Source organism: Chinchilla lanigera, unplaced genomic scaffold (assembly GCF_000276665.1).
Source record: "Chinchilla lanigera isolate Chin_1 unplaced genomic scaffold, ChiLan1.0 scaffold00065, whole genome shotgun sequence".
NCBI lineage: Eukaryota > Metazoa > Chordata > Mammalia > Rodentia > Chinchillidae > Chinchilla > Chinchilla lanigera.
Genome location: NW_004955466.1, coordinates 6474461 through 6501219, shown reverse-complemented (window position 1 = coordinate 6501219; position 26759 = coordinate 6474461). Strand labels below are relative to the sequence as shown.

Genomic DNA, 26759 nt, shown 5'->3' with positions numbered 1-26759 from the left:
AGGAACACAGCAAACCCTTGCAGAAGGGAAAGAGACTGAGGGACGAGATGGCTGTGCCCAGACTCTCGGCCTACAGCTTAGCCTTCCTTAGCTCTCACGTGCCTTGGGCCTAATGAAATTCTTTGGAGTCAAAGGTGCCAAGGAGCAAGGTGTGAGGCCTGGGGAGAAGCAGGCTGGAGGGAAGGGCTGCTCTCGGAGAACACAGCAGGAGCTCAGGGCTCCAGGGCAAAGATCAGAACCACCGTTTAGGAACACGTGCAGTGCACAGTGGGGCCGCAAGAGTGACTCGGCTGCCTTCCAGCTCACGCCACAGAGGGCGCTGGTCCCGCAGGGTACGAGACAGTCTAAGAAGGTCTCAGGGACAGCTTCTCCTGGCCTCCATGTGCTGGACTTGCGGGGGAAGGAAATTCCATGTTGTAATGCCTGGACTTCTTCCCGTCATTCCCGATCCATGACTAGGTGGCCTATTGGTCATTCAAGAAACCATTTAGGCAGATTCCAAAAACATCAGAGCTCTTTTCTGCCAGTGTACAAGAAGAGAAAAATGAAACAGAACAAAGAGTCCTGGGCCACATCACGTCACCTTTATTTCTATTGCTAACCTGACTTAGGACTTAGAAGTAAAATGTAGAAATGCCTTTCCTCTCACAGCATTGTAACCGGGGTTGGACAGAGCTGGCTTTCCTTAAAAATATCGCCTTAAAAGCCCATCTGGTGGCTGCAGCTATGTTATCTAGCTGTACACATGTGGGTCTGAGTAGATTAGAAAAACAGTTCCCGGGACCTGGGGAGGCAGTGCTTTTAAACAAGTACTGTTCAAAGAAGGATGTTAACAAATGCTTTGCGTAGAAGTAGCTCACGAACCTGGGAACAAAAATAAAAATCAATAGCAGATCAGAAACTCTGAGCAGCCAACTAAAGACTTTGGCTGGCATATGTCAGAGATACGGTTATAAAATGTTGCTATTCCATTCCTTTCTCATTTCCTGCACCGCTAATGATAGCAGGAACCAGGAATCATCTTTACACGCATTTGCACATTTTTTTAATCAACTAAGGAAAAAAGTCATGCTTTTCTTCCTATTTTATTTCCTATTTCCAAAGAGATTCGGCTTTTGTGGAAACTTAAATGTGTTCCCTCCTTTCGCCGCAAGAGTTGCCTTCTCTCCCATTCAATCTGCTCAGTCTCATTTTAGTCTCAACTTGAGACTAAATTTCATTTCCAGACATGTACAGAGTGGTTGGTATCCCTGCATTACTTCTCACTTTTGGACACAATTGCTTGGCAAGGTAGGAAGCCTGCTGGGAAAATCAAACTGGTTACTCTTCGCTTTCCATATGCCCTGTAGGTAGGTGAAACCTAACCATGCAACACTCCTTCTGGAATTAAGTTTTAAAATCATAAAGGATCAGTTGGACTAATGCCCAAGAACATTTTGTTACATTTTTAATCATGTTTGTATTTCACTAGAAAACTTGAAATAAACACTAAGCTCTTCTCATTTAGTTATTTGCTTTCCTTTAAAGAATACAAAATATTGGGCTAGGGATATAGCTCAGTGGCACAGCACCTACCTCCACGGCAAGTGTGAGGTCCTGAGTTAAATTCCCAGTACCAAAAAAAAAAAAAAAAAGCAGTAAGTTAATATTCTTTGTTTCCAAGATTTTATTAACATTTCAAAGACAGATAGAAGCAGAGAGATTTCTATCACGAAGTACCTTACACAATTCGGTATCCTGAAAGAAGGCTCAAACCAAAGAAAAGGTAGCAACCTAACTAGGAAGAGGTCCTACGGCCTTTTCCTGCAAGAGCTCGGTTTCAAGAGCCTGAAAAAACTCAATGAGCAGCTTATGGAATGCTCTCGTGGCTCCAGTGATACTTGTTTGGGTTGAAAAATGTGGATTGGCTCACGCCATCTGCCATCACAGTGGCTCAAGATTGTCTTTCATTTGGAAACCATGCTGTTGACTTGGTGTAGGATACACAGGGCTGCGGCATATGCTTATCCTTGCTGCCCAGAGAGATGCTGGCATGGAGAAATGTGAACGCTCCTGAGCGAAACTTCTGTTTATGGATTCTCCTCTTTTCTCCCCTAGTTACTGTGACCGTGGGAGGCAAGCAGCACTTGCTTGGACTGTATGACACTGCAGGACAGGTATATTTTTATCATCTTGACTTGTTAAGGATTGGGGAACGGGGGTGTAAGGGAAGCAATGACCTTGGCTTGTCGTAGCGGGACTAACACCACCGATACTGCCCATTCTGATCATTGAGGGACTACTTATCTATCTAAAATGATAGCCATTCTTAATATTTTTTTTAAATTTTTATATCTATTAATAAAGTAAATCATATTATCCAAGGCATTGATAATGAGTCATTCATTAACTAGCAACCATTAATAACCAAAATTGCCAGGTGTGTGGCACAAGTCCATGATCCCAGCACTTGGGGAGGCTGAGGTAGGAAGGTTACACGTTTGAGCCCAATGTAGGCAATTTAGCAACTTAGGGTTAAAAAAGAATAGCTGGGGGTGTAGCTCAATGGTAGAACACCCTTGGCTTCAATCCCCAGCACCACAAAAAAATAATAATAATAATAACAACCAAAATAGTTATTTTTATTTATTTGGTTGGTGTTTTGAGACAGGGTCTCCCTATGTAGTGCAGACTTTGAACTCACTATTGTAGCCCAGGCTTTGAACTTGCAGCAATCCTCCTGCCTCAGCCTCCCAAGCACTGGGATTGTAGGCATGGTCCTCCATGCCCAGCTTTAAAATAATTGATTCCACCAAGAGTTTCAAATTTTCTCCCATCCAAACCTATGCCCAATCGAGGATTAATAGGTCAATGTTATAAATTCTGGTTGCTCTCATTTTTTGCACGTTATTTCCTTTGCCCATCATTTGAGCTGTCTAATGTACTGTGAAAAGGTCCAAAAAGAGATTGGTAGGAGAGGAGAGGAGGGAGGGAAATGATGGATGAAAAGAAGAAAAGCTAAGATTCTGGGTGTTTTCCAACGGTGATGGTCAACCCCTAAATAACTGGGAGTTGACTGTACTCTTTAAGATTCTCAAAATCTTCTCACTCTGTCAGAAATATTTCTTCAAATTGGAGAACTTGGCCAGCCAATAATGTCAGGGTGTGGAGTAGAATTCTCAGCACTTAATTCATTAGCACACGCTCTACAGGGGTGAAAATGTTGCCTTAACTATCTTTCCTATCACCCCACACATCAGTGTACAAATTCCTAACATTACAAGCTCAGGGGTCAGGGGGGTTGGCCAAGGAGCTGACAGCAGGTGTTTAATTTCTTGAGTAGAGCTTGTTACCATATGTCTTGGGTCACTTAATTAGGGCAAAGTCAGCAGATTGTTCAAATCTGTCCAAATTTATACGTCGTAAGCCCCTGTAGGGGGGCCATTTGACCGTGCTATTTCCCACTGTGAGTTTCTGGGTAACTGTTATTGGTTGTATATTTGTCCAGGCCTTTTTTGACAATTATCTGGAAATATACCCTTTTGCTCATCTTGGAAGATCTCTACCAGAAAATACATAATCTCTTTGAAGATTCCCATGTGCATTTGCAGTAGTAACTGTATAAATGGGGGCCATCAAAGGCTAGTGCTGTACACACGACCTGGAAAATCTAGCCCTAGACTCAAGGCTCCTAGGAGAATCCAGCTTCCCCTCCCGGGAGGATGCTTATATCCGCCACCAGAAAGACTTCTGCCAATAGAGGTACACTGCCTTGGGGGCTGGAATTTCCAACTCGAATCCAATCACTTGCTGTTAGGCGTGTCCCCTGTCATCAGGATCTCACAGCCTGAGAGTTTATGCCCTCATAGTCAAATTTTATAAATATACTCCAGTTTGAGAATCTCCATACAGCAAGGATTACTCCATATCTGAAACCCTTCTGTGCTCCCTGGCCTCCTAAAAAGCTGTGTCCCCCTCATGGCCATTCTGTTTGTCCCTTCTTCTGCAGCCACACAGGATGACAGCTGTGGGCTCCTGTGAATTAACTGCCCCAAGAACAACTCCCATAGGACTCTACTTAATTTCACATCCAATAAAACTACTTAAAAGCTCTTGTAGAGTTTAATTATTCTTTCCCACTGCTCTGTTCTTTTTTAATTTTTTAAATAATGCTAGTGTAAGTGTTAAAGCTATTAAGGCACTGTAAAAAAAATATCTTTAAACTCTGAATTGAAGTAAGCGGGAGATCCAAATCTCTGGACACAGAAGTGACAAGTGCTAACCAAATAAGATAAATGGGTTCTGGACATTTCCTCCACTTAATTTTCATCTTATGCTTTCCATCAGTTATTTGAAGGCTCAGAGGTTGACAAAATTCCTAGGGGAGCATAAAGCATAGGGGAAAAGAATCAGAACATCTCATAAGGTTCTTTGTAGAGTTCTATGAGAACCTTAAAAGTATAACTTCGAGAAAGCCTGAAAGAACTAGATGTCAGGCTAGACCCAAAGGAGACCTTTCATCAGAGAAAAATTTCCACTCCTGGGTTGTGTTACAATGAAAGGATACCTATCACCCTTTTCCAGAACAGTAGTTTTCTAGAAAGTGGTTCTCAAACTTGAGCATGCCTCAGAATCACTGGCAAGGTTTGTTTTGTTTTCCGGCCCGGGAATCGAACTCACAACCTCGCGCTTGCCAGGCAGGCGCTGTGCCGCTAAGCTAAATCCCCAGCGTAAGGTTTGTTAAAACCCAGACCCAATTGCTTCTTGGTCTTTTGCCTAAGATGAAGTGTAAAACCCAGACCCACTCTGGCCCCACTCCAAGAGTTTCTGATTCCACAAGTCAGGGTGGGTCCCAAGAATTTGCAGGTTTCCTGGTGTTGGTGGTCTATGCATCTTACTTTGAGAACCACTGTTTGAGAAAATCGTCACTGAAGTATAATCCACTCTCCAGCAGCATCCCCGGGAAGCATATTAAAAATGCAAGCCCAGCCGAGTGAATCTGAAAATTCACTTTAAGGAGATCCCTGGATGATCTGAGAAGCACTACTCCAGAAGCCTTTGCTGGGTGAGGCATTGTTCCCAAAGTCTGAAGGTGCAGTGGAAAAACAGCTATTACACAGATTCTACAGTGAAGTCCAGAAGGCTTTGCAACAAATTTAATTTAGAACCCTTGTCCCAAAAGCTCCGCCCCCCGGTCGGAGCCCTTCCTTATATTTTTGTTAATGTTCCTGAGGTCACATAGCTAAAGAACACCTATAAACTAACTCAAAATTACTCTTTTAGCTCATTATTAACGAACAAAGAGAGACGATCTCAAAAACCAGTTGATAGTCTCTGAACTACAAAAAAGGAACTAAGTCTTTGAATATGATATAGAGTTCCCTCTTGCTTGAATAATTAATTTTCTTACATGAAGACCCTTTAGCTTTGTCTTGAGTTAATTACGAGTCAGCGTTGACAAAAACAACCTCAAGAAGCAAATGAACTCTGAAAGGTAAAGTGACAGGAACTCATTATCTTAAAAAAAAAAGGTCAAGCCTGAGCACAGTCATTTGACCCGGTTCCAGAACTTTGGGACCAGGTACAGCTTTGCCCCGGACGATGCTGCGGCAAAGCCCCGGCTGGAGATGCCCCTGCCAGGGCACAGTTGGCCCCGTGCCTGGTCACAGGTGGCCCCGAGGTCCACGCCCAGGTCCACCGCCAACACGAAGCGGCTGCTATGAGACCTTAGCCCCCTCCCCAAGCCTAAACACAGCTAAGGCTGGGACACAGCTAACGTGGAGTAGTCTTGTCAGGAGAAAGAGTCTACAGAACTCTGGCTCATCTATTGGGCAGAACCCCAAACAGGAGCTTAGGCGTGAGGCGTGGGATCTGCACCCCAGATCACACCAGGGGGGCTCGGGCCGGTCCCCCAGCCGGGTCCCCCTCCGCCCACGCCGCTAAGATGCGATCTCGGGAACGTGAAGGCCATCGGCCCTCCCTCACCCGGGGCAGCGAGCCCGCCCATCTTCCCCAGGACCTCCCGTTTCCCCCGAGAACCAGACAAGCCGGAAAGCACGCAAGCAGGCGGCGTGAACGGCTGGGGCTCATTAGTGGCAACTGAGGTCCGCTTGGAAGCGCCAGTCTTCCTCTTTGCTATTGGCTGACACGGCGAGGCCATCTGGAGTCCAGGATCTGGCATCAGCCTACCATGGAAAGTTCGCCTGAAGCCTCAGAGCAAATGTTTCCCCTCAAGAAGCCTCCGAGCTCCCCGCTCACGTGCGTCTTCACGTGGCTCCCAGGAGTGTGCGGTTTGCAGGAATCGAGAGGGGTCTGTCCACTCCACAGGTGATTTGTAAAAGCAACCTCAGAACCCAGTCTCCTCCCCAGATTATGAAAACTGGAGCCGAAGGAACACGGACCAAGAGAGGCAGTCAGGGTGTGCAAACATTGGGAGCGCACTGCTGCTCGGTTCAGGAAAAGTTAATTCCAGAGTCAGCCGTGGGATCCCAGAGGCGCCAGGATCTGCAGCTGTTGTTGGTGGGTGGAGCGGGACTTGTTTACTAAGTCATTAAAGCACTTGCTACATTCAGACACGGTCCCAAGAAGCCTAGAAATATTAACACATTCTATTCCCACAGCAGCCCTGTGAGACTGGCACTGTTACCATTTACAGATAAGGACACTGAGGCAGAGAGCATTTACCCAAGACTGAAACATAGTCCCAGCGAAGGCAGGGACTTGAATTCCCAAGTGTTTGTCTCCACAGCTCCTGCTGTTAGCTCTTTGGAAAAATCAACTGATCTGAGAGATACAAATAACTCTTCCTGCATATTGTTAAGAGGTGAGCCCTAGCCAGTCCTCACGGCAGGGTTAAGCACCCAGTCTGTATGGGCTACCCACATTTTCCAAACCAGCTTGATGTATGAGAAAATATTAAAATGAGACTGATTCTGGAAAATCTGGGATAAATGTCACTCAACTGAGGCATAATTGGAAGCAGAATTCTACTCCCAGTTCAATGCAAGGAGGGGGCAAGGAGCTGTGCTCGGAGCAACTTTTCCTGCTACTCAACATGTGCTCCCTGGAGCAGCAGCGTTGTGGCACCTGTCACGAACGCAAAGCCTAGACCTGCTAGAATCTGTGCTTGGCAAGGTCCAGGTGACTGATTATATAAGGTCTGAGCAGCGCGGGTATCGCGGTTTCACTTACCGACCACCTGTATGGTCAGGATGTGGCTGCTCCCGTACGTAGGACTCAACTATTTATTTGGTCCATTAGCTACTGAAATTTCCTCTGAACTTTTCGAATAATTACCCATAGTGCCCCAGCCACCGAGTTCCGTATCCTCTTCCAGACCAAACATCCTTTTGCCTTTGCAGTGAAGTGGGTAGAAAGCACTGGAAAGCCCCCCCTCCCCCAGTCCCTCACCACTCCAACTCCAACCGCAGCCCCTGGGTCCATGTTAGTCCCCCGCCCATCCACAGGCTTTTACATATTAAAAAATGGCTCCTCATGAAGCCCGTGCGCGCCCGTCTTCCTACCTCCTTCTCAGCCTTAGAAGGGGCCTCCACACCGGCTGAACACGTTAGACTCTCCCCACAGCCCCTGCCGTCACCTGAATACGAGATCTCCCCACCCAGGGTGACAGCATGCTCCATCAAAAAGTCATCCGGTCTATCTGCTGGTGTGAATTCAAATCCCCAAACTGCCATCCCCTCGGCGCCCAGTCCCGAGTTTTATTAATCCTGAACCCCTACCTCGTTCACAGCCACAGCTGATGCTCAGCCCCTGCCCCTCAGATAAAAGCATTCTTTGGAGCACTGTTGCTCTGTAGTCCTGTGTAAATCCATCTGCCCGGTATGGGTTTCTGAAGTTGTCGATACCCGCCCGATATTAGGGAGAGCGGGAAGAATAGTGACCCTTGGTCCTGGAGCCTGACTACTCCCAAATCACCTGGAGCATGTGAAGGCCCAAGTTTCTGGCTCTTCTCCCGGTCTCGCCCTGAGCAGGGCTGGGTGGCCCATTCCTAGCAGGCTCCTAGGTGTGGACCCCGCAGCTGGCCCAAGACCATGCTTTGGAAACCACAGCACTAACTCATCTTCAAATCCTCTTCTACCCTTGACACTGTGTTTTTCCGGTTCAATCAGATAAACGCTCCGCATTATCAAATTCCCCGACAACATGTAAGGGAAACACATCACCTGTCTCACTTCCCATAAATGGACTTGTCTCGTGTATTTTCCTTTCCTTTCTCCAATTTGATTGCCGGTCACTATTTGCCTTAGATGGTTCCCATCAGCAAACTGTGGCCTGCGTGACTTTCCCGGAATGTAAGCAGTTTCCTTGACGGTGGCTGGGTAGAGAATCAAACAAACCGAACCATTCAGACTCTCTGTGCTCCTGCCTTTTCCGGTTCTGTCACTTCTCCGGATTGTGTTTTTTGTCTTGGACTTTTGGGTTTTCAATGTACAGTGTTTGCTGCCATCCTGTGGTGATTTCAAGCAGATGCCAGCTTCAGATGTACCAGCGGTCTCACTTCCTCAGATCCCTGGGTAATGCCTGTGTGTACACTGATTCCTGTGTAATTAAGTTCAAGAAAATGCCGAATCTACCCCATACAATTCTGAGCAATAACAGCAGCATCGTCACAGCTAAGAGACAGATCTGGATGTCGGCACTTGTATCTGGTTTCTAATAACTCTGTAGAGTTGGCCCATTAGGAATTTTCTCTCAGCTTCCTCTTCTGTGAAATTTGGGATGGTGACGGTGCCATCTTTCCAGTGCCATTGTGTAAATACCACGAGGTGGTGCATACAGAGCCTTTAAACAAGGTGCCCACCCTTTGACTTGCCTCACCATCCTGAGCAAAGAGGATTTGTCATGGGCTGCATATAAAATATGTAATAGAGTTGATCTATATAAGTAACAATGCCTCCTTTCCTTTTTATATTTTAACTTATTCAATTATTTTACAAAATACACAAGCTCAAGTTTAATAAACAAGAAAACATACATGTCTGCTGAGTAACAGTAAATGCCTGGCTTCACAGGCACACACACATGCAAATAGCTTCAATCCCCAGTATGAAAAAAATCACACAGTAATGTTAAAAGCTTATCACCTTGTTGGAGCCATGTTACTAGCTGTCTAGAACCTTGTCCAGCCCTTGAGCTCACACTTAGTTCTTGGTAATAAGCCCTGGACACATTCTCAGTTGATAGTGAAGATGGTGATGATACAAACCACCTGTTTTCAACTCTGAGCCCACGCAGGATTCCCACGTGGCCAGGCCCACTCTCCAGAGACTCTGATTTTATTGGTCCCAGAGTAGGAAAGGAGTTGGGGGAGGCAGTTGATCAGCCGTGCATGAAAATATTTTAAAAGCTCTCCGTAGTTCTAAGAGAAGCCACCGAAGTAAATGGCTCAGAAGAACTGCGTCATCATTTGGAGACCACTGGAACATTTTCTGTGAACTGGGTGCAGGTGGCAGTGTGGTCCCTGATCCACTTGTGATGATCCGGATGGGAGGACCAAGTGGCCGGGGACAGGTAGTACCATGCATGGTTATAGATTACAGCCGCGACGATTTCTCAGCTTGTAAGTCTTACCGAGCTGCTCTCTGAGGCATTATTCCAGAGAGAAAGGAGAGAGGCAGAGAGTCCAAGGGAGAGAAAGTGTGGTGGTGCTCAGGGCTCGTTGTACAGGAGAGGGCCACAGACCAGTCATTGCCTTCCCCGTGGTCTGCCCACAACACCTGTAACACATACGCGGACGAGAGCACAACTCAGCCGCGGTGCAGAGAGCAGGCCCGGTATGAGCAACATTTATTCAGTTGTGCACCCAATCTCCAATTATTTGCTTTAATAGAAATATGGTATAGAAGCCACCATAACAGCTGTGATTTTTGAGGATTTGTTTGGTTTATTTCTTAGGATTCTATTTTCTGCATCTTGCCTCGCACTTTTCTTGAGTACCTAAACCTTTGCTTACTTGAGTAGATCCTTGTGTGCTCTCCCGCCGGAAAAGACCACGTTCGACACGCTAAGGCACTTGCTTGGGTCACGTGTGCCTATGTATATGTGTACACATGTGCGCACTCCTTTTTATAAAGACAGCAGAGGCAGTAGAAAGACACCAAAGGTGATATTAAAAATATACCTATGGCACATTATTTTTTAAAAATAAGTGGTGCAAGGGGCTGGGGATTTAGCTCAGTGGCACACGCCTGCCTGGCAAGCGCAAGGTTGTGAGTTTGATTCCTGGTACTGGAAGAAAAACCAAAAAATAATAATAAAAATTAAAAATAAATAAATAAAAAATAAGTGGTGCAACAGTATGAACTGTGTAATTAATCTACGTTTTTAAGCTAAATGTGTATATCATATACCTACAAATGTTTGGAAGTATAACTTTGGGAGGTAGCGATTTCTGGGAAAGGAAAAGTATTTAGAGATCACTTAAAATGAAAACAAACTTTTCCTTCCATCTATGTGTTTCTGAAATGTCTGCATTTTTGCAATAAGCACATGTGCCTTATAATCTTTTAAATGCTAGGAAGAGAAGTCAGGGATCTAATAAATGCTTTGTGAATACATGTGTGATAGGTTTCGTGATGCATGTTCACATACAGCATGTGCATATATGTACTGTACCACACCCACAAATCTGAATGTTATGCATAGATACGGCGCATACGTCATGCTGCAGTATGTGATGTATACATTAGCAGGACATGTGTGTATATTCACAAAGTTACTTTTGGCTTATGTATCTCTAAATTCTATGAAAATATATAAAACTTTATCAATAAAGCAGATTTTCTCTTGGAGCTTCCTAAAGCAATTTGTCTACCTGACAAAAGACACCTGACATTTTTCCACAGTGGAAATAATGCCATGTTTTTACTTTGCATTTATTATTTCCCACTACCTCAACAGAAATGGAACTAGAAACTCTTCCACCAGAGCATGTTCTGATCAGAAAAATCCCTGGGAAAAGAAGAAGGTGGCATTTTATGTGCTTGTCACACTATGGATTTTGGATTAATTTGTGTCCAAGTCCCAAATTCTTAGCTCTAAACCTTTACCCAACTGTTCTGTCGAAGACCCTGTTACCTTTGCTATGGCTCAATTCACGCTAGCCGAGGTATAGAACCAGCCTCGGTGCCCACCAGCGGATGAATAGGTAAAGGAAATATGGGATATGCATGATGCAACAGTATTCAGTCCTAAAGAGAAACACGAGCATGTCGTAAGGAAGGGAAATGGATGGATCACTGCGTGAAGTGAGATAAACCCGCTTCACAAAACTTGTAACACGTTTTGTGGGCTCTGAAAAAAAAAGATGACATGAAAGTAGAAGGAAGGAAATAAGAGGGAGGAAGGATGGGAGATAAGGACACATCAAGGATATATTAAGAACTGTGCTGTGTAATTTAAGTTCTTTGCTTGTACTTTAGCTTATTCCAAAGTAAACTGGGAAACAATTTTTTTAGTTGTATAAGGAGAGGATTTTTTTGCCTTAGTCAGTGACCTGCTAATTTAAATCTTTGTCCTATATATCACAATACCAACATAGCGGGAGAACTGGATAGTTCTTATTGGATTATGCCCTTTAAATGGGTGAACTTTGGAGTATAGGACAGGAGGATCACTGTAAGTTCGAGGCAAGGCTGGGCTACAGTGAGCTCAAGGCCAGCTGATCTACATAGCGAGACCCTGCTATGTAGACAAAAGACAAAAACTAAATAAGTGAACTTTGGAATACACAGTGGAGAGCGGCACCACTGTTCCTAGGGACTCAGGGGTGGGACACTGGGAGATATTGGTCAGTACAAGGCTGCAGCTAAATGGGATAAATGAGTGTAGAGAGCGAATGTACCCAGTACAAGCACCATGGTTAATATCCATGTTACATACTCGAAATTTGCTGAGAGTAGATTCCAGGGGTCTCGCCATTAAAAAGATAAATAAATAAAAAATAACCATGTGAGGAGGTGGATAGTTTCCTTGACTGCCGTGTATTAGGTGCATAACAAAACATCATGTTTTACACCCTGCGTATATACAATTTGTAAAACATTAAAAATCTGTGGGTGAAGTTTATACTATATAAAGTGCAGCTCAATAAATCTGTTAAATAGTTTCTAAATTCATCCCGAATGGGGGCAATCTGTAATCTCCATACACAACAAAAACATGTTTCCTGACAGAGGGCTCCTTTAAGTCTAGCAATAGAGACCACCAGACTCCCGGCTGGGGAAGGAACCGGATCTCAGAGCACTGGTGTCGTGGGCCTCCCAGAGCCACCTCCTGTCCATCTGACTCAGGCGCTACAAACTGGTCTGCTCTTCCCACAGGAGGACTACAACCAGCTGCGGCCGCTCTCCTATCCCAACACCGACGTGTTCCTGATCTGCTTCTCCGTCGTAAACCCCGCCTCTTACCACAACGTCCAGGAAGAGTGGGTCCCGGAGCTGAAGGACTGCATGCCTCACGTTCCCTATGTCCTCATAGGGACCCAGGTTAAAGTGTGGGTGATTGGGGGGAGGGGGTGCAAAGAAGCAAGCACAGGACAAGCAACACATTCTGCCAAACGTGATGGAAGAGTCTCAGACGCAGTACTCCTAGGAGCAGAAGTGCTTAAGACGATTATTTAGCCCATAGTTGAAAAGATAATAGAACTGTTCAATGTGGAGCAGAAAGTTTTGATATGGCCCGGTAAGAATTAATCTCCCAAAGAAACTTTTTCAAACTGACAGTCTTCCCCAACTCTGCTGAATCAGAGTAATGAAGGGATGGTGTGAGTTACAGATATTATCTACTATTTTGTAGCTAAAATCCAGGGTTGTTTTAAACACTGCAAAATAGTTGAGTGTCAAAATGACCCCCACAGTGAGAATGGGCATATTATGGCAGGACTCCTGGAAGAAGGAAGACAGAACTACACTGCTCTGTTCTCCTTAAAGCCCTGGATCTTCCAGAGCTCATAAAAGAAGTTAAAACGCATATACAAGATACACAAACCTGTATTGGAAAGGCCCTTAAAGTGTTTCAAAAGCTAATAAAATTTCATAGGTTGAATTTCCCGCAGTAAGCCAGTTGCACAGATACGTTAAAGACCATCCCCACTTTGTGGTCTTAAAGGGATTTTGTTCTTTGCTTTTTTAAAATCCAAACTACTATTCCAGGAACAATGAAGGGATTTATCGTGATCTGTTTCATATGCTGTTTCTTTATATTTCTTGTTTTATGTTCTGCTTGACAAGTGAGATTTCTAAAAATCATCAGAGAAAGAAAAATATTTTCTGAAGAAGTTGTGGATAGATACAGGGTGATATGTGGTCCCTCTCAGAGAGACAAAGTACAATTCATAGAGTCATAAGTCAGAATACAATGAACGCTTCTGCTCTGAAAGATAATCGCTTGTTTGTTTAAGTGAAGTATATCACCTTAATTCCGGATGATAATATTTATCCATATCGATGGAGCCTGGATCCCTGCTGCCAAACTACGTGCTGGGATACTCAAACACATTAGTACAATTTGAGTCTATTTTTCAACCGATTGGCATTAGGTAGAGCAATTGAGGCCAAAAAAACCCCACCGCTTATTAGACCTGAGTATTACGCTTATTAATGGGACCCTAACATACAAATATATTGCTTTTTCTTTAAGACTAAGTCCTGTGTGCTCACATGCAGGTTACCATACATAGTGACATTTTTTGTTATAGTGACATTTTAAAGCAGCCAAATATTAAATTCTCAAACCTAATGCATCCTACTGTCAAATCACCTCTACCTTTGAAAAAATTAATGGTTACTCATTAAGCAAATCATTTGGAGACCCCTCTTTGGGACTTGCCTGCCCGAGCCTACAATACATTGTTAGAATAGTCTCACAGGTAGGGAGAAGTTCTGACTTGGAAAAGCAAAACAGAATAAAACAAACAAACAAATAAGGTGTATCCAGATACAGGAAATAAGCATTAGATAGTAAGTAATATAATCATCTAATGTAATTTGGGATCAAATAAGTCATCCCTAGAAGATAACATGAGTGTCTGAGCCTCTTGTGTGCCCTACCAGTGAAATCTAGAAATAAACAAAAAATTCCAAAAACACCAGCCAGCTCTGGAATTATTAAAGGAAGTCTTCAGCACACAGGGGGACTGCTTCCAAGGAGAAAATACAAGGACATCCTGGTATGTCCATGTACAAAGGACTCACTTGACCCTCTTAGACATAACATGGACAAGTGTGTGCTCTCTTGAAGACTCACCCACTTCAAAGATGTCCAGGAGAAAAGAAACCCTATGAGACCACAGTTTAAAATAACTGAGAAGGCTTGAAAAAATAAATAAGTTAACCACATGTGTGTGTTTTTTGCTAGATCGATCTGCGCGATGACCCCAAAACCTTGGCCCGTCTGCTGTATATGAAGGAGAAACCTCTCACTTACGAGCATGGCGTGAAGCTTGCAAAAGCGGTACGTTGGGTTTGGATTTAATTCTACGTGTATGCTGAGAGGAGAGTTTGGCATGTGCCTTAGAATGAGCGGGATGCACATCTCCCCTCTGTATGAGAAAGGCCGGAAGGGACCATTTGGCTAGCTTTCTTGTCAGCCTGTGTTGTCTGTTTATCATTAGGAGAGAAACTTGGTGAATTTAAACAGCTGGAGCACTTAGCATCTGATTCAGCAACCTCTAGAACACCTTGCCATACATCCATGAATTGAAGGGAGGCTTAGAAGTGTATTTGTAAATCTCACTGCTTAGGAGCGCTGTAATTCATTTAAATGACCCCATGTGCAGCATTCTGTGGTTTTCTTCAGAGAGACTTAGGTTAGCATCTGGCAGGGTTCCTTTTGCTCAGTATTCCTCATCATATAACGAACAGCCGCTTACAAGCTAGCCTGTGTCACACACAGCACGCAGAAACATAATACACACCGAGAAGTAACCGCCTGGGAAATCCAAGTGGCTGCTTGAGAAATAAAGACAACTGGCTTGAAGCTAGAACAGTTTTCGCAGACCTCTTTCTTCTTCGGAGTCTAACTGCATAGTGATTTGGCTGAGGACGCATTTCAGAAAGCATTTGCCGGACACCAAATCTTTGCTTTCCTGTTATCACCAAGGTGTAAGCAAAACAGCTACTGAAGCAGACGCGAAGGGATGGAAGTGCTTTATCCAAGACGAGGCTGAGAAACCACATTTCTGTAACTTGAATCCATTTCCTCATTGATTTAGTCACAAATCTGTCAACCCAAATAGGAGGCTTTAAAATCCTTGTTTTACTTTCTAAGTAAGAAGTCCTGCAAGATGCAAGCCCCAGGCAGTCAGCGTAGCCTTGTCTATGCGGGTGAAGAATAACCACAACTACAAAGTCTTCATTAACAAAGATGTATGTTTCTCTTTAAAAAACCTGATTACAGGCACAAAAATAAGTATGATGCACTTAGCTAAAATGAATTAAATAAAATTTTGGTTCCACAGGAGCAGTGCCAGGCTGGGCACGGTGTTCCTTGCAGAGGCAGGAAGATGACAAACTCAAGGGCAACCTAGGCGAGTCCGTGAGACCCTGCCTCAAAATAAAATGGAAAGAGCTGGGGAGATAGCACAGGATTCTCTGGGTACGGTTCCCACCCAGTACATAGGAAGGGAGAGAGGAAATAATTTCTAACCCAACCCTGTGGACTTTATAGTCATTCTCTAAACTGTCTCTTTTCCAGCCTTGTCTTTTTCTTCCAGGAGAACGGGTATGGATCTCTGGGTCCTTCCGCCTTCTCAAACATCCAGCCCAGAGTGTTCTCATTAACATACACAAACGCCCCGCTCCACAAGTAACTCTGCGCGTTTCCCAGTAGGAGCTCCCGGCTGGCGCGGCCCCAGCTCTCTGCAGGACCGCGCTGTCAGTGTTCCCTGCTTCCGGGCCTGTCTCCCATCTCGTCCTGTCAGCTGGGAAGTTGGTTTTGTTGGGGGGTTTTTCCCCTCTCTAAAAAGAAGTCACTCCAAAGCCGCCCATCTCATTTCAGACTTATTTTGGGAACAATGGCTGAGTTCACCACTTTATTGCCTTTTGCCAGTTTCCCCTAGCAACTGCTCTCAGACACAGAGAGAAGCACGTTTAGCTTCCAGAATCCAATTTAGAAGAAAACCAAGCAAGATCTTAACTTGTTTCATCACAATTCGTGTAATTACAGAGATGTTTGAAGTTTCGCTGCTCTCTGACTCGCCTGTCAAGTGGTTTATAATAACAGGCAGCATTACGGAGTGTTTACGGAGCGCAGGCCGCCAGCCAAGTGCTCCACACGCGTCATCTTAATTAATCCTCACAGCACGCCCTGAGCTGTGTGTATTCTTATCCCTGCTTTGCTAGGGGAAACTGAGGCACAGAGAGGTTAAGGCCACACAGCTCGATAGTAACAGAGCGAGGCTGTGATAAACACCACGCTTTTCTGCCTCCCAACCATCACCTGAAAAGAAACCCTGAGGTCTGGGGTCTTTTTTAATATACTGAAGGCCACATTTTAACGTGCCTATTCTCCCCAAAACTTAAGTGTTTTGCGAATTCAGAGTTCTCACATCTGCTCTGCTCTGTTAAGCGCTTCTCCGTCTGCAGTTTGTTTTTCATCTGTCTTCTCTTTTTTGTGTCAAAGGGCATTTGTTTAAAAGATGGTTTCAGTATTCACAGTTACGCAATTCTTTGCCTTGGAAAGGCAACCGCACTTACACAACTATTTCACGTCCGTGTATAATAAGTAATCTTTGTTTTCTCTAACTTGATTTAGCATCCCTGTTATGGCTGGTTTTTCATTCCCGGTCCACACATCTCCAAACACCCACACCGCTGCTAGGTTTATTTGATCACTGATTAAACACCTCCCGTGGGCCAGGTGCTCATTCTCGGGTGATAATCCTTTGTGATTTCTCCCTCTCAATTTGTCTGCTTCAACCGCCGCAGGACTTTCTAAGTCCAGGCTTCCCAAGGTACTTCCAGATACAACCCTTGCCCACTTCCCTTTTATCCATCTTCTGCCCGCTCTTGTCATCTTCTTCTCTGGGTGACTTTCGTTGTCATCACCCTTTACCTTAGCACCTCTTTCTTGCTGGGTTTTTACCACACACGGGTGGGATTTAAAGCAGCAAAACCCAGTAATCAGTGTTCTGTTAATGTCGATCACCTGGGGTCTGAATGGCTCTTGAATGAAGGAGCCACAGGGCCCATCTTGTTTCATGTTTTTTTATTTTGTTTTTGCTTTTGTCTTTTTTGAGACAGGGTCTCACTGTGCAGCTCAGGCTGGCCTTGAGCTCACTTTGTAGCCCAGGCTACAATGATCCTCCCATCTCAGCCTCCCGAGTGCCGGAATTACCCGCATGTGCCACCACGCCCGGCTCTGTTTCACATACTGTCATTACCCCTTTCCCAGGCTGCAGAAGGCCAGCCCCTCACCACTCGCATCAGGGTTACAGAGGCCCACACTCGAGGGGAGGAAGGAGACAGGCAAACAGATGGGCCGAGCTGTTGGATCCATTTTGGACTCTACCGTACCACTAAAGTGGCGGAGGGGACTGTGACAGACACATGTGGGGCAGGAGGGCTCGGAGAAGATTTCTTAAAGCAGTTGACATCAAAGCAAGTATTATCAAAGAGGAGGATAAGTTTATCAGGTGGACAAAGTTAGAGGGAGGGGGATAAAGACTCCAGACAGAGAGGCCAAAATGTTCGAAAGCATCCTTTAAAACACAAGGAGCTGCCGGGCACACACCTGTAATCCCAGCACTTGGGAGGCTGAGGCAGGAGGATCACTGCGAGTTCAAAACTGGCCTTCTGCAGCCTGGGCTACAAAGTGAGCTCAAGGCCAGCCTGACTTACATAGAGAGACCCTGTCTCAAAAGGACAAAGAAAAACAACAACAACAACAAAAAAAAAAAAAACACAAGGAGCCAGCTGGCAACCTGATGGGTCACATTATACCCATAAATATTTTGATCAGTTTATACCAGTATTTTTATGCAATTTAGTGGCCAACATTTAGCACTTTGGAAATGTATATATATATGGTATTGCTGGCTTCTAAAAAATTTCCACATCTGGCAGCTCTAAGCAAGAATGTCCTCATTACCTGAAACTTTCAGTCTTTTAGACAAGGTGCCCCAGTTCCACCCCTCTGTACCATCCTGTACCCGAGCAGTGCACTCATACCATGTACCCTAGAGCTAGCATCTTTAGAGTCCTGAAAAAAAAACACATCAAACCCTGAAAGGCTCTTCCTCTTTCAGCAATTGATGAATACTGATTGGTTAAAACAGAATTTCCACCACACCACCTGCCTGGCAGGTGTGAGGTTGTGGGTTCAGTTCCCGGTGCAGAAAAAGAAAAGAATTTCCCCCACAATCCCTTGGGCTCTTGTTCCCTTTCTTGGCTCTCTGTCCACCTCTAATCTCAAATCAGGACTAAAGAACTTCTCTGTGCCTGGCGGTTCCTTTAGACACCACCTCACCTGCAGATCCTCTGACCCCTTCTCCTCCGTTCACGGGTGGGGAATCCCCACTCTGCCTTCCCTTCTCTCTCCCTTCCCTTCTCTCTCCCTGCCTAAGTCTACAACACTCCTCCTTTGATTCATTAGGGGTTTTTTGTCTTTTGCGGGGTACTTTTTGTCTCTCAGGCACAATTTCTTTCTGTTTGCTGGAGACAGCAAGGCAGAATGATTAAGACTCTGGCTCAGGAGATGGACAGATGCTCATCTCTGCCGTGTTCTTACATGTGTGGCCACAGATGGGTTACTTAACCTCTCTAGGCATCTGCTCCCTGAGCTAGAAAATGACGATGGTGACAAGCCGGTCCTCACAAAGTTGCTATGGTGACGAGATGAGCTACCCTACAAGGTCTAGCGCAGCAAAGCGCAGTGAAATCGACGTTAGCCCTCAGACGTGACTCCAGCTGGGAAGACCTCTTTGCGGTCATTCCTGTCCATTACTGTGTATCTTATTCTATAACCTGTCCCCCTGCCGCCAGGACCACCCGGAAGAGGAGCTACACTGGTTTTACTGGCTTGTCCCTTGGGTTTATGTGTCTGTCAGACTCTTACGTCTGCTGTGCATCTGTGGTATATTTCCCAGCTTTTGGAACAATTACGTTTTAGCCATTGTAAAATTATCAGAAAGTGTTCCTCTATTTATATCCTCCCTTTTCCTTGAAATACATCAGCTTGGTAAAGCATGTTCCAGATTGCTGGCCTGTGTGTCTAAACAAGGATCCTCAGAATCCTGCGCTTTCACCGATGGATTGGAAATATTTGACAGAGTAGATCGTTTTGCTCCAAGAGGCAGACGAAGTTGCTGCCGAAAAAAGCTATATTTCCTTGAGACAGTTTTCCATTTCGTATCTCGAAGGACACAAATGAGTTCTTCAGCGCTCCCTCTAGCATGGCTGTGCCTTTTACCTGAACTGGGATGAATTCTCTCTGACCCTCAGAGCCCTTCAAACACGTAACAATACTCATCCCACAGCTGGATTGTCTTTCTCACACTCCTCCCCACTCACACCCAAAATCTGCTGGCGACTTTTCCTGGACCGATCAGCACAAGGCACAGTGTTTTGTTAACCTCCTTACACAATGATCCCTTTATCCGCTGTTTCGTTATCTTCAGTAATGTCAGAATTGGGAGAGACAAGTTTCGACTCCTTCTGCATCATCAAAAGGCGAGCTCTGATGCCCTGTGTGCAGCGCTGTGGGGGCCGGAGGGGAGGAGAGGAGAGGTTCCCACCCATCCTGCAGGGGGTGGGCGAGTGTGAACAGAGTTTCCAGCCCTCCTGAAATCCCCAGAATCTGAGGCTGGGGATCATCATTCTGGGGGTCTCCCAGATAAAAGAGCCCCACAGCACTCTACAGGTTTGCAGCATGAGTGTAAAGAGCTGTCACATTACAGGTCTTTCAGTTGGCCCGTCGTTAAATCAGTGTGCCTTTTTACATGTGCTCGTACCCAGCTTAGACACAGCCCCCACGTGTGACAATGACATTACTAGGAAAATTCTCTCTGCCCTTTATTCCTCTCTAAAAACAGTTCCCTACTGTTTTTGGTTGAGCCTAGACATTATTCTCTGACTTTCTGATTATTTTTTAAAGTTATTCCCTAGCCCAAAGGCCAACCATGGTCAAAATGAAAGACAGATTTTCAACACCCATCCATGGTTTCAATACCATAATTTTGGTATTTCTCTTTGGCTCCCACAGTAACCCTTCAGTCCGCAAAAGCAACAAAGGGATATAGTATCTGTTGGAGAAGTAAGAGAATAATTTCTAGGCCCAACCAAAACAACTTTATTTTCTACTTAGTGTTCGTGTCTGTAACCTTGTGGGTAAGTGAGCAGCTTGTCGCATTGAATGTCAGCTGCAGCAGAGCTAAGCCATCCGGTCAGCTACAGTCAAGAATCAAGGAAAAGAACACTGATGAGGAGACAGACCCAGAGTTTAGGTCTAGTTCTTGCACTTTCCAGTTGACACCCCATGTTCCCCCCTGGGGCTGTTCCTACACTGGTCTACACAATATCACTAGTTTCTCTTTAGTCTGCACATTGCAAATTGCCTGGTTACACCCAAGTGCATCCATGTCAGCATCCTGCATGTTCCACAGGAGGTTTTTAAATTGGTAAATACTAAATAAAAGTCTAAGTTCCCAGACCTTCTTGAAAAATACAAAACTGGAACAACCACAACTCAACATTCCCGCATGGAGCGGAGTTAAGACCACTCTAGAGGGGCATGTGCTTCACAACCCGCCACCCGCTCCAGCCCCTGGGCCTCCCACCAGCCCTGGCTTATTCATTTGTATAAGCAACTGGCCTTGACAGGCACAGGATTTTGCTGCTACTCTTGCCATTCACCTGCTGGCGTTGCCAGGAGTTCGCCATCCAGCCAACCTCTGCTAAGCTAGTTTCATTTGTCAAAATGAGTCCTATAATGTAAAACAAAAGCAAGCACTTTTCTGGATATGCTTAGTTTTAAGAGGCCGATGTCATATAGCTGGCTCACACTGAGTATGTGAGAAATATCCAGGTGTCCTTCCCATGAGGCTGACTGCCAGACACGGTCTTCACACCTACGATATCCACACTGAGAGCCTATAGCTTTGGCCTGGTTTTCGTAGAGCATTCATGATTGTCCAACATACCGTGGAATGAAATCCTCAAAAAGTTTTGAGATAAAGCCCGACAGAAGTACAAAATACTTTATCATTTAAATAGACTGTCCACAGACAGAGAATATGTTTCTGTAGATACACATACTTTATGATTTCTGGTTTTACACGTTCGGATTTTTTTAATTTCTTAAAATATACTTTTAGGGGTTGGGGATTTCGCTCAGTGGCACAGTGCCTGCCTGGCAAGCGCAAGGTTGTGAGTTCAATTCCTGGTGCCGGAAAAAAACAAAAAACAACAAACAACAAACAAACAAAAAAAGAAATATATATATATATATATATATATATATATATATACTGTTGAAACTGAATAACAACACCATTCAGGGATTATGCCACTGAAAGGTATCTTATTAGAAGTATATTCCAATCAAGAACTACCTAGAAACCCCCTCCCTTTCTGTGGCTTTATCAGCAGGCCTGATACCTGGCCCTACCACACCCTCAAGGTGCAGTTTGCTCGGATTTGACAGCAGCTAACACAACACTGGGCAGGCCTGTGCTTCACAACATAATTCAAATGTACCACTGGCCTTGAACCCTTTTCTAGTTATTTGCACTGTTACATCTTTACATGCTTATGTTAGAGATAAGTGGCCGTGGACCACTTGCGGAAGTCATTGCTTACCAAAGTGACCTATAACCATGTATTGCTAGTATAAGAATGTAAAAAAAAAAAAAAAAGTTAGAGTAGTGGACACACGTTGTAAACAAGGAAAGAAATCCAAACGAGCCCCCAGGCTGATTAGGGACCGTGCCCAAGTCGGGATTCGGCAGAGGGCTTTTTTCCCTGTTCTTCCTGCTCCTCATGGCTTTCTCTCTTTTGTGTCTAAGATCGGAGCACAGTGCTACTTGGAATGCTCGGCCCTGACTCAGAAAGGCCTTAAAGCAGTTTTTGATGAAGCAATCCTCACCATTTTCCACCCCAAGAAAAAGAAGAAACGGTGCTCTGCGCGGCATAGCTGCTGCTCCGTTATCTGAGGTTGCTCGAGCACCGCCCTCCACTCCGGCCCCGGGGGAGGGAGGTCGGCGGGCAGCCTCTGCACCCCAGCTCCAGCCAGAAAGGAGGACACCACACAGAGGAAGTCCTGCGCCTGCATGAGCTCTCCGAGCAGCACCCTCGTCCGCCACCTGCCACGTCCCCTGCCAGCCAGAGCAGCCACCCTGCACACGCGCCTGCAACGCCGGGCCTGGAGTCCAGACAGGCCTGCTGCCGAGCATGTTGGAGACAAAGTCGAAGGCCACCTCGCATTTTGTAGCCCCCTTCCCACGAGTGTGGAACTGATGGGAATCATCGCAGGAAAACCAAAAGAGAAAGTTGGTGCCTGTGTTGGTGGCCTTACTTGATGTCTTATAGAAAACCTAAGAACACGACACTAACCTTTTCTTTTCCTGAAACTGCTGTTTTCATCCATGTGTCTTACGTAGATTTGTGTTACTTCAGGAAGCTCCAATTGACTCAGGTTTTACAAATCCTTACCAAAGTAGCCTAAAGACAAGATGGTTCGTGTTCATTTCCATTCTGGGCAGGTTTCTACCAAAGTTATTGGAACCAACATATACCTCTGAATGCCTGATTATAAAACACAAGAAAACTTTTAAGCTTTCGGAAATTTACAAAGCCATCATTTTTTAGCCTGGTTTTTAAAAAAACAAAAAGCACCATCTGAATTATTGTAGGTCCACATATTTTGCCAAAGATTCACCCTACAAATGCTTAAAGTGTAGATAGGCTGCTTTTTTTTCATATCATAATGCCATGTCTAACTAAAAAGGAACTGTATTTAAGAAAATAGCATTTCTGCTTTTTATACAAACTGATTGGGGGAAGCAAATGGCAGAACTCATCCTTTACAAGTATTCTTCACCCAGCAAAGTAGATCTCCTGCTCCTCCCTTCCCCCGGAAACCCTTTTCCTTCTTTGGACTTACACCTCCTCCCTCCCTGTTGCTCTTGTTCCTGCCCATACAACAATAGCCTGACCTGAAAGAAAGATCTGGACGTTCAACATGAAAAGCCAAAAGTTTCACAATGCCCCCAAATCAGCCACACTGCCTCAGTTTTTGTACTTGCTTCAACAGAAAGTGCTTCTCAGCTTGCCCTCTGTAAGCTCTCATTCTAAATGGAATACCTTTTCCCAGTTACAAATGGTGCTAAATTATTGCACCTCTCGCTTCCCTTCCTCACTCTCCCAAATATCTGTTTGGGAGCTACATTGGTAGGTACCAAGTTTTGGGTCCATTTCCAGAACAATGCACAACATACAGCATGGCCTTGGCCCTAGGAAAGGAAAAGCTCCCGATTATTTGCCCTTTCTATATGAAAATTCATTTTATTTTATTGCATGAGTGAAGTCTATCTTTGCAGTATGACATTTGGGCAGGGGGGCTACCAGGAATCAAACTCAGGACCTCCCACTTGCCAGGCAAGCGCTGCACCCCTGAGCTATACCCTCGGCCCCAGGCAGTACAAAATGATGCCAAGTTGTTCCAGATTCTAGCTCCCCCTAATGAAGACACCAGCTTTCTAGTCCCATCTGCTCCTGGAGGAGCCATTTACAAAAAGAATTGTATGCTGTGGGTCTTTTCTCTTAAGACCTTCCGGAATTACACTTCAGTCTTTGGGGTTCTATCTGTGTAGAATTTCTGAAATGTGTTTTCCCTCCTCCCATATTCAAGTACTAGTTCTTTTCTCTCCCATCTAATTGCTAAACATTTTTTTAAAGTACACACACACATCTTAAAGGCAGCAGGAGTTTTGTGAAGCCAAAGTGTGACATTTAGAAAAATGAGGACTTTCTGCCTTTGTAAATGGAAGTCAACCATGTGTGAACTATAACTCTGCAGAGGTTATGAATTCATCCTCTACAAACAATAATGAGTATTTAGCCCTGTAATAAAGGAAGTGCTGTTAGCCAGTTTTGTCGCATTATTGCATAGTTACATCTTGCTAAAGAGCCACTCCTCACTTCTCATTGATGCGGATGAAAATGGAAAGCATTGTGTTGACTTCACCAAGAAAAACGTTCCAGATGTGTGTACTCAACCGGAAAATAGCTCCTCACGTCATCACCTCCCCCGTGGGCCACTGGGATTAACTTGTTCATGGTGGGAAGGTAACTCTCTCTCGCCTGGAACCGGAACCTGTGCAGAGACCGTTAGTGTCTGAACAGAGCAGACTCCAAGAGATGTTAGGGGCTAATTACAAAATAAAGTCACATAGAACAAAGCTACATAAATGAGTTCACGTCATTCCAGCACATTAATCATTCACTCCCCTTGTCTTGTGCCAAGATCTCCTTCGTGTCACTAAAAAGTGTTTTTTGCCATAAGATTGAATAAAACTGTTCTGAAACCAAAAATAAAAAGGCACAGAAATCTAGAGAAGGATCCATTAATGGTCCATACAACAAGCAGCAGCTGATTTCCATGTGAAGCTAGAGTCTTCACTCTTCAGAATTAGAAAAGGTATCAGAAACTACAGTGGTGATGAGAATGTACCGGTCCTTGGGTGCTGGAGAAGGGACCAGGAATTGTCCATGTGATGGGAAAGTGCTGGCTGAGCAGGGTAGCACATGCCTGTAATCCCAGCACTTGGGAGGCTGAGGCAGGAGGATCATTGCCTTGAGTTCAAGGCCAGCCTGGCCTATTTAGTGAGTTCAAGGTCATCCTGCACTACAAAGTAAGGCCCTGTCTTGAAAAAAAACAACAAAAAGGAAGAAAAGAAAAAGAAACTAAGGGGCTGGGGATTTAGCTCAGCGGCAAAAGCGCCTGCCTGGCCAGCGCAAGGTCGTGAGTTCGGTTCCCGGTACCGGAGAAAAACCAAAAAAAAAAAAAAAGAAAAAGAAACTATGGTCCAATTCTTCATTGTACGCTTGAGAAATTCAGCCTACATGACCTAAGCGAGGTGCTGGCCAGAGCAGGGCAGACCGCAGCTGTTCCGCTGAACGTCTTTCAAGCCCACACAGTAAGTTCCTCATTTCTGCACACACTACCTTGGAGCTGTGTGGGTTCACCATTGGGGTTGCAAGTGTTAATCCTACAGATTCCAGCCACATTTGTAACATATAACTTCCTGTAACTAGGCTGCTAAAAAGACGGTAATCTAGCAAACGAGTAATAAACTAGACTGCACAGCAATGTAATCCCAATCTAATGACTCAGTCAAGTGGCTAGTTTGACCAGTTCTTTTTTTTACTCAATGATTGGTCACTGGGTAGAATAAGTGAATTCCCTGGGCTATTTTAGAAATAGAAAAGGACTAAGACACAAGTCAAAGCCATAGCCATGATTAGAAATCAGGGCTGGTTTCTACCAAGAACAGTTAGACTCAAAGAACGGTACTTAATGCAATAGCTACAAACCAGGAAGTGCTAAGTTGGAATTGAAAACTAAGCCATATGTGTATGACAGGAGGGGGCTTCTACGCTAAGACTTCAGTGACAGTGTTTCTGGTCATGAAATATAAAGAACCATGTGAAAGATTTCTGGTCCATCAGAGAAGCACCAAACAGAGTGGATGGAACCGTACACAGTTTTCACTGGACCACCAATCAGGAAACCAAATATGAGGCAAAACCCACGCCTGACATTTCCCCCGGAGGATTAACTTCTGCCCACTCTCCAGAAACAGGGAAGAAAAGAACGCTGCTGGTGTGAGCATACGATGATCAGCAGCACAAATCACTGGGTAATTTCACCTCATGATTGGCTACAGATGTACGCTATCCTGGACAAAGCTCCTTGGGTCGTTAGTAGCAGGGAGGGACCTCATCATCCCACTTATTCTGCTTATACACCGCAGGAAGCCGAGGGAAATTTACCAAGAAATGCAAGTGAATAAATGACTTTGAAAGTTTCCTTGAGCATGAACATGACTTAAAACTTGGAAAGGATGACTTGGAGGTATCTAGAAAGATTCATGATTTGAATGAATGATATTTATTCCTTTTCAGTGGGGTGTTTCTAGATAGAAAGATTGTGTTTACCATGCAGATACAATAATAGAATGCAAAAATTAAAGATAAAACAATAATTCATGGTGCTTCAAAAATCATCAAAGACCAGAAAGAAAATCAGAGCAGCAGGGTCTTTGCTTAGCATCACTTCAGCATCAGGGGCTCAGCCAGGCTTTCTGGGGATCTCTTTGGGTTAGGAAAGAGTGAGTCTGAGGGGGTTTGGCTCATCTATGAGACGGTGGGATGCAAGTTCAACAACCGTTGTTGGCTTTGAAATTGCATTACAGGAAATGAGAGTAAATGCTGCACGATTAATCTTGGTCACGATCTATATTTTTTCTCCTGGGAGGATATTATGTCCAAAACCAGAGTAGCTCTGTTGTACGTGTTTTAAATGTGTTCTGTCCTGGTCGTTTGTTCTATGAGTTCTGCAATAACTCCGAAACTTCTGACACTACAGCTGCAGTCATTTTTTTTCTGTATTTTAATCCACATATTCCAACTCTCTCAGCACATGCAGTCACCCTCGCTGAACTGGGCCTGATCAGCCTTATAGGGGATGTGATATCGGGGTGCTCTCAGGTGTGTAAGGCCCAGACCCAGGTCTTCCCTGAAGCATCCATACTCAGAGCGCTT

General features: G+C 44.7%; 1 protein-coding gene across 1 annotated transcript in view; it reads left to right on the top strand.

Moving 5' to 3' along the window:
• Positions 1–24398, top strand: part of Rhoj (ras homolog family member J) — an 88069-nt gene extending 63671 nt beyond the window's left edge. Inside the window, exons 2-5 of the mRNA XM_005399158.2 lie at positions 2098–2156; positions 12321–12485; positions 14356–14451; positions 22001–24398. Of these exons, the coding sequence (XP_005399215.1) occupies positions 2098–2156; positions 12321–12485; positions 14356–14451; positions 22001–22147 (467 nt within the window). The 3' untranslated portion in view covers positions 22148–24398. The remainder of the gene's footprint in view (positions 1–2097; positions 2157–12320; positions 12486–14355; positions 14452–22000) is intronic.
• The last annotated feature ends 2361 nt before the right edge of the window (positions 24399–26759 follow it).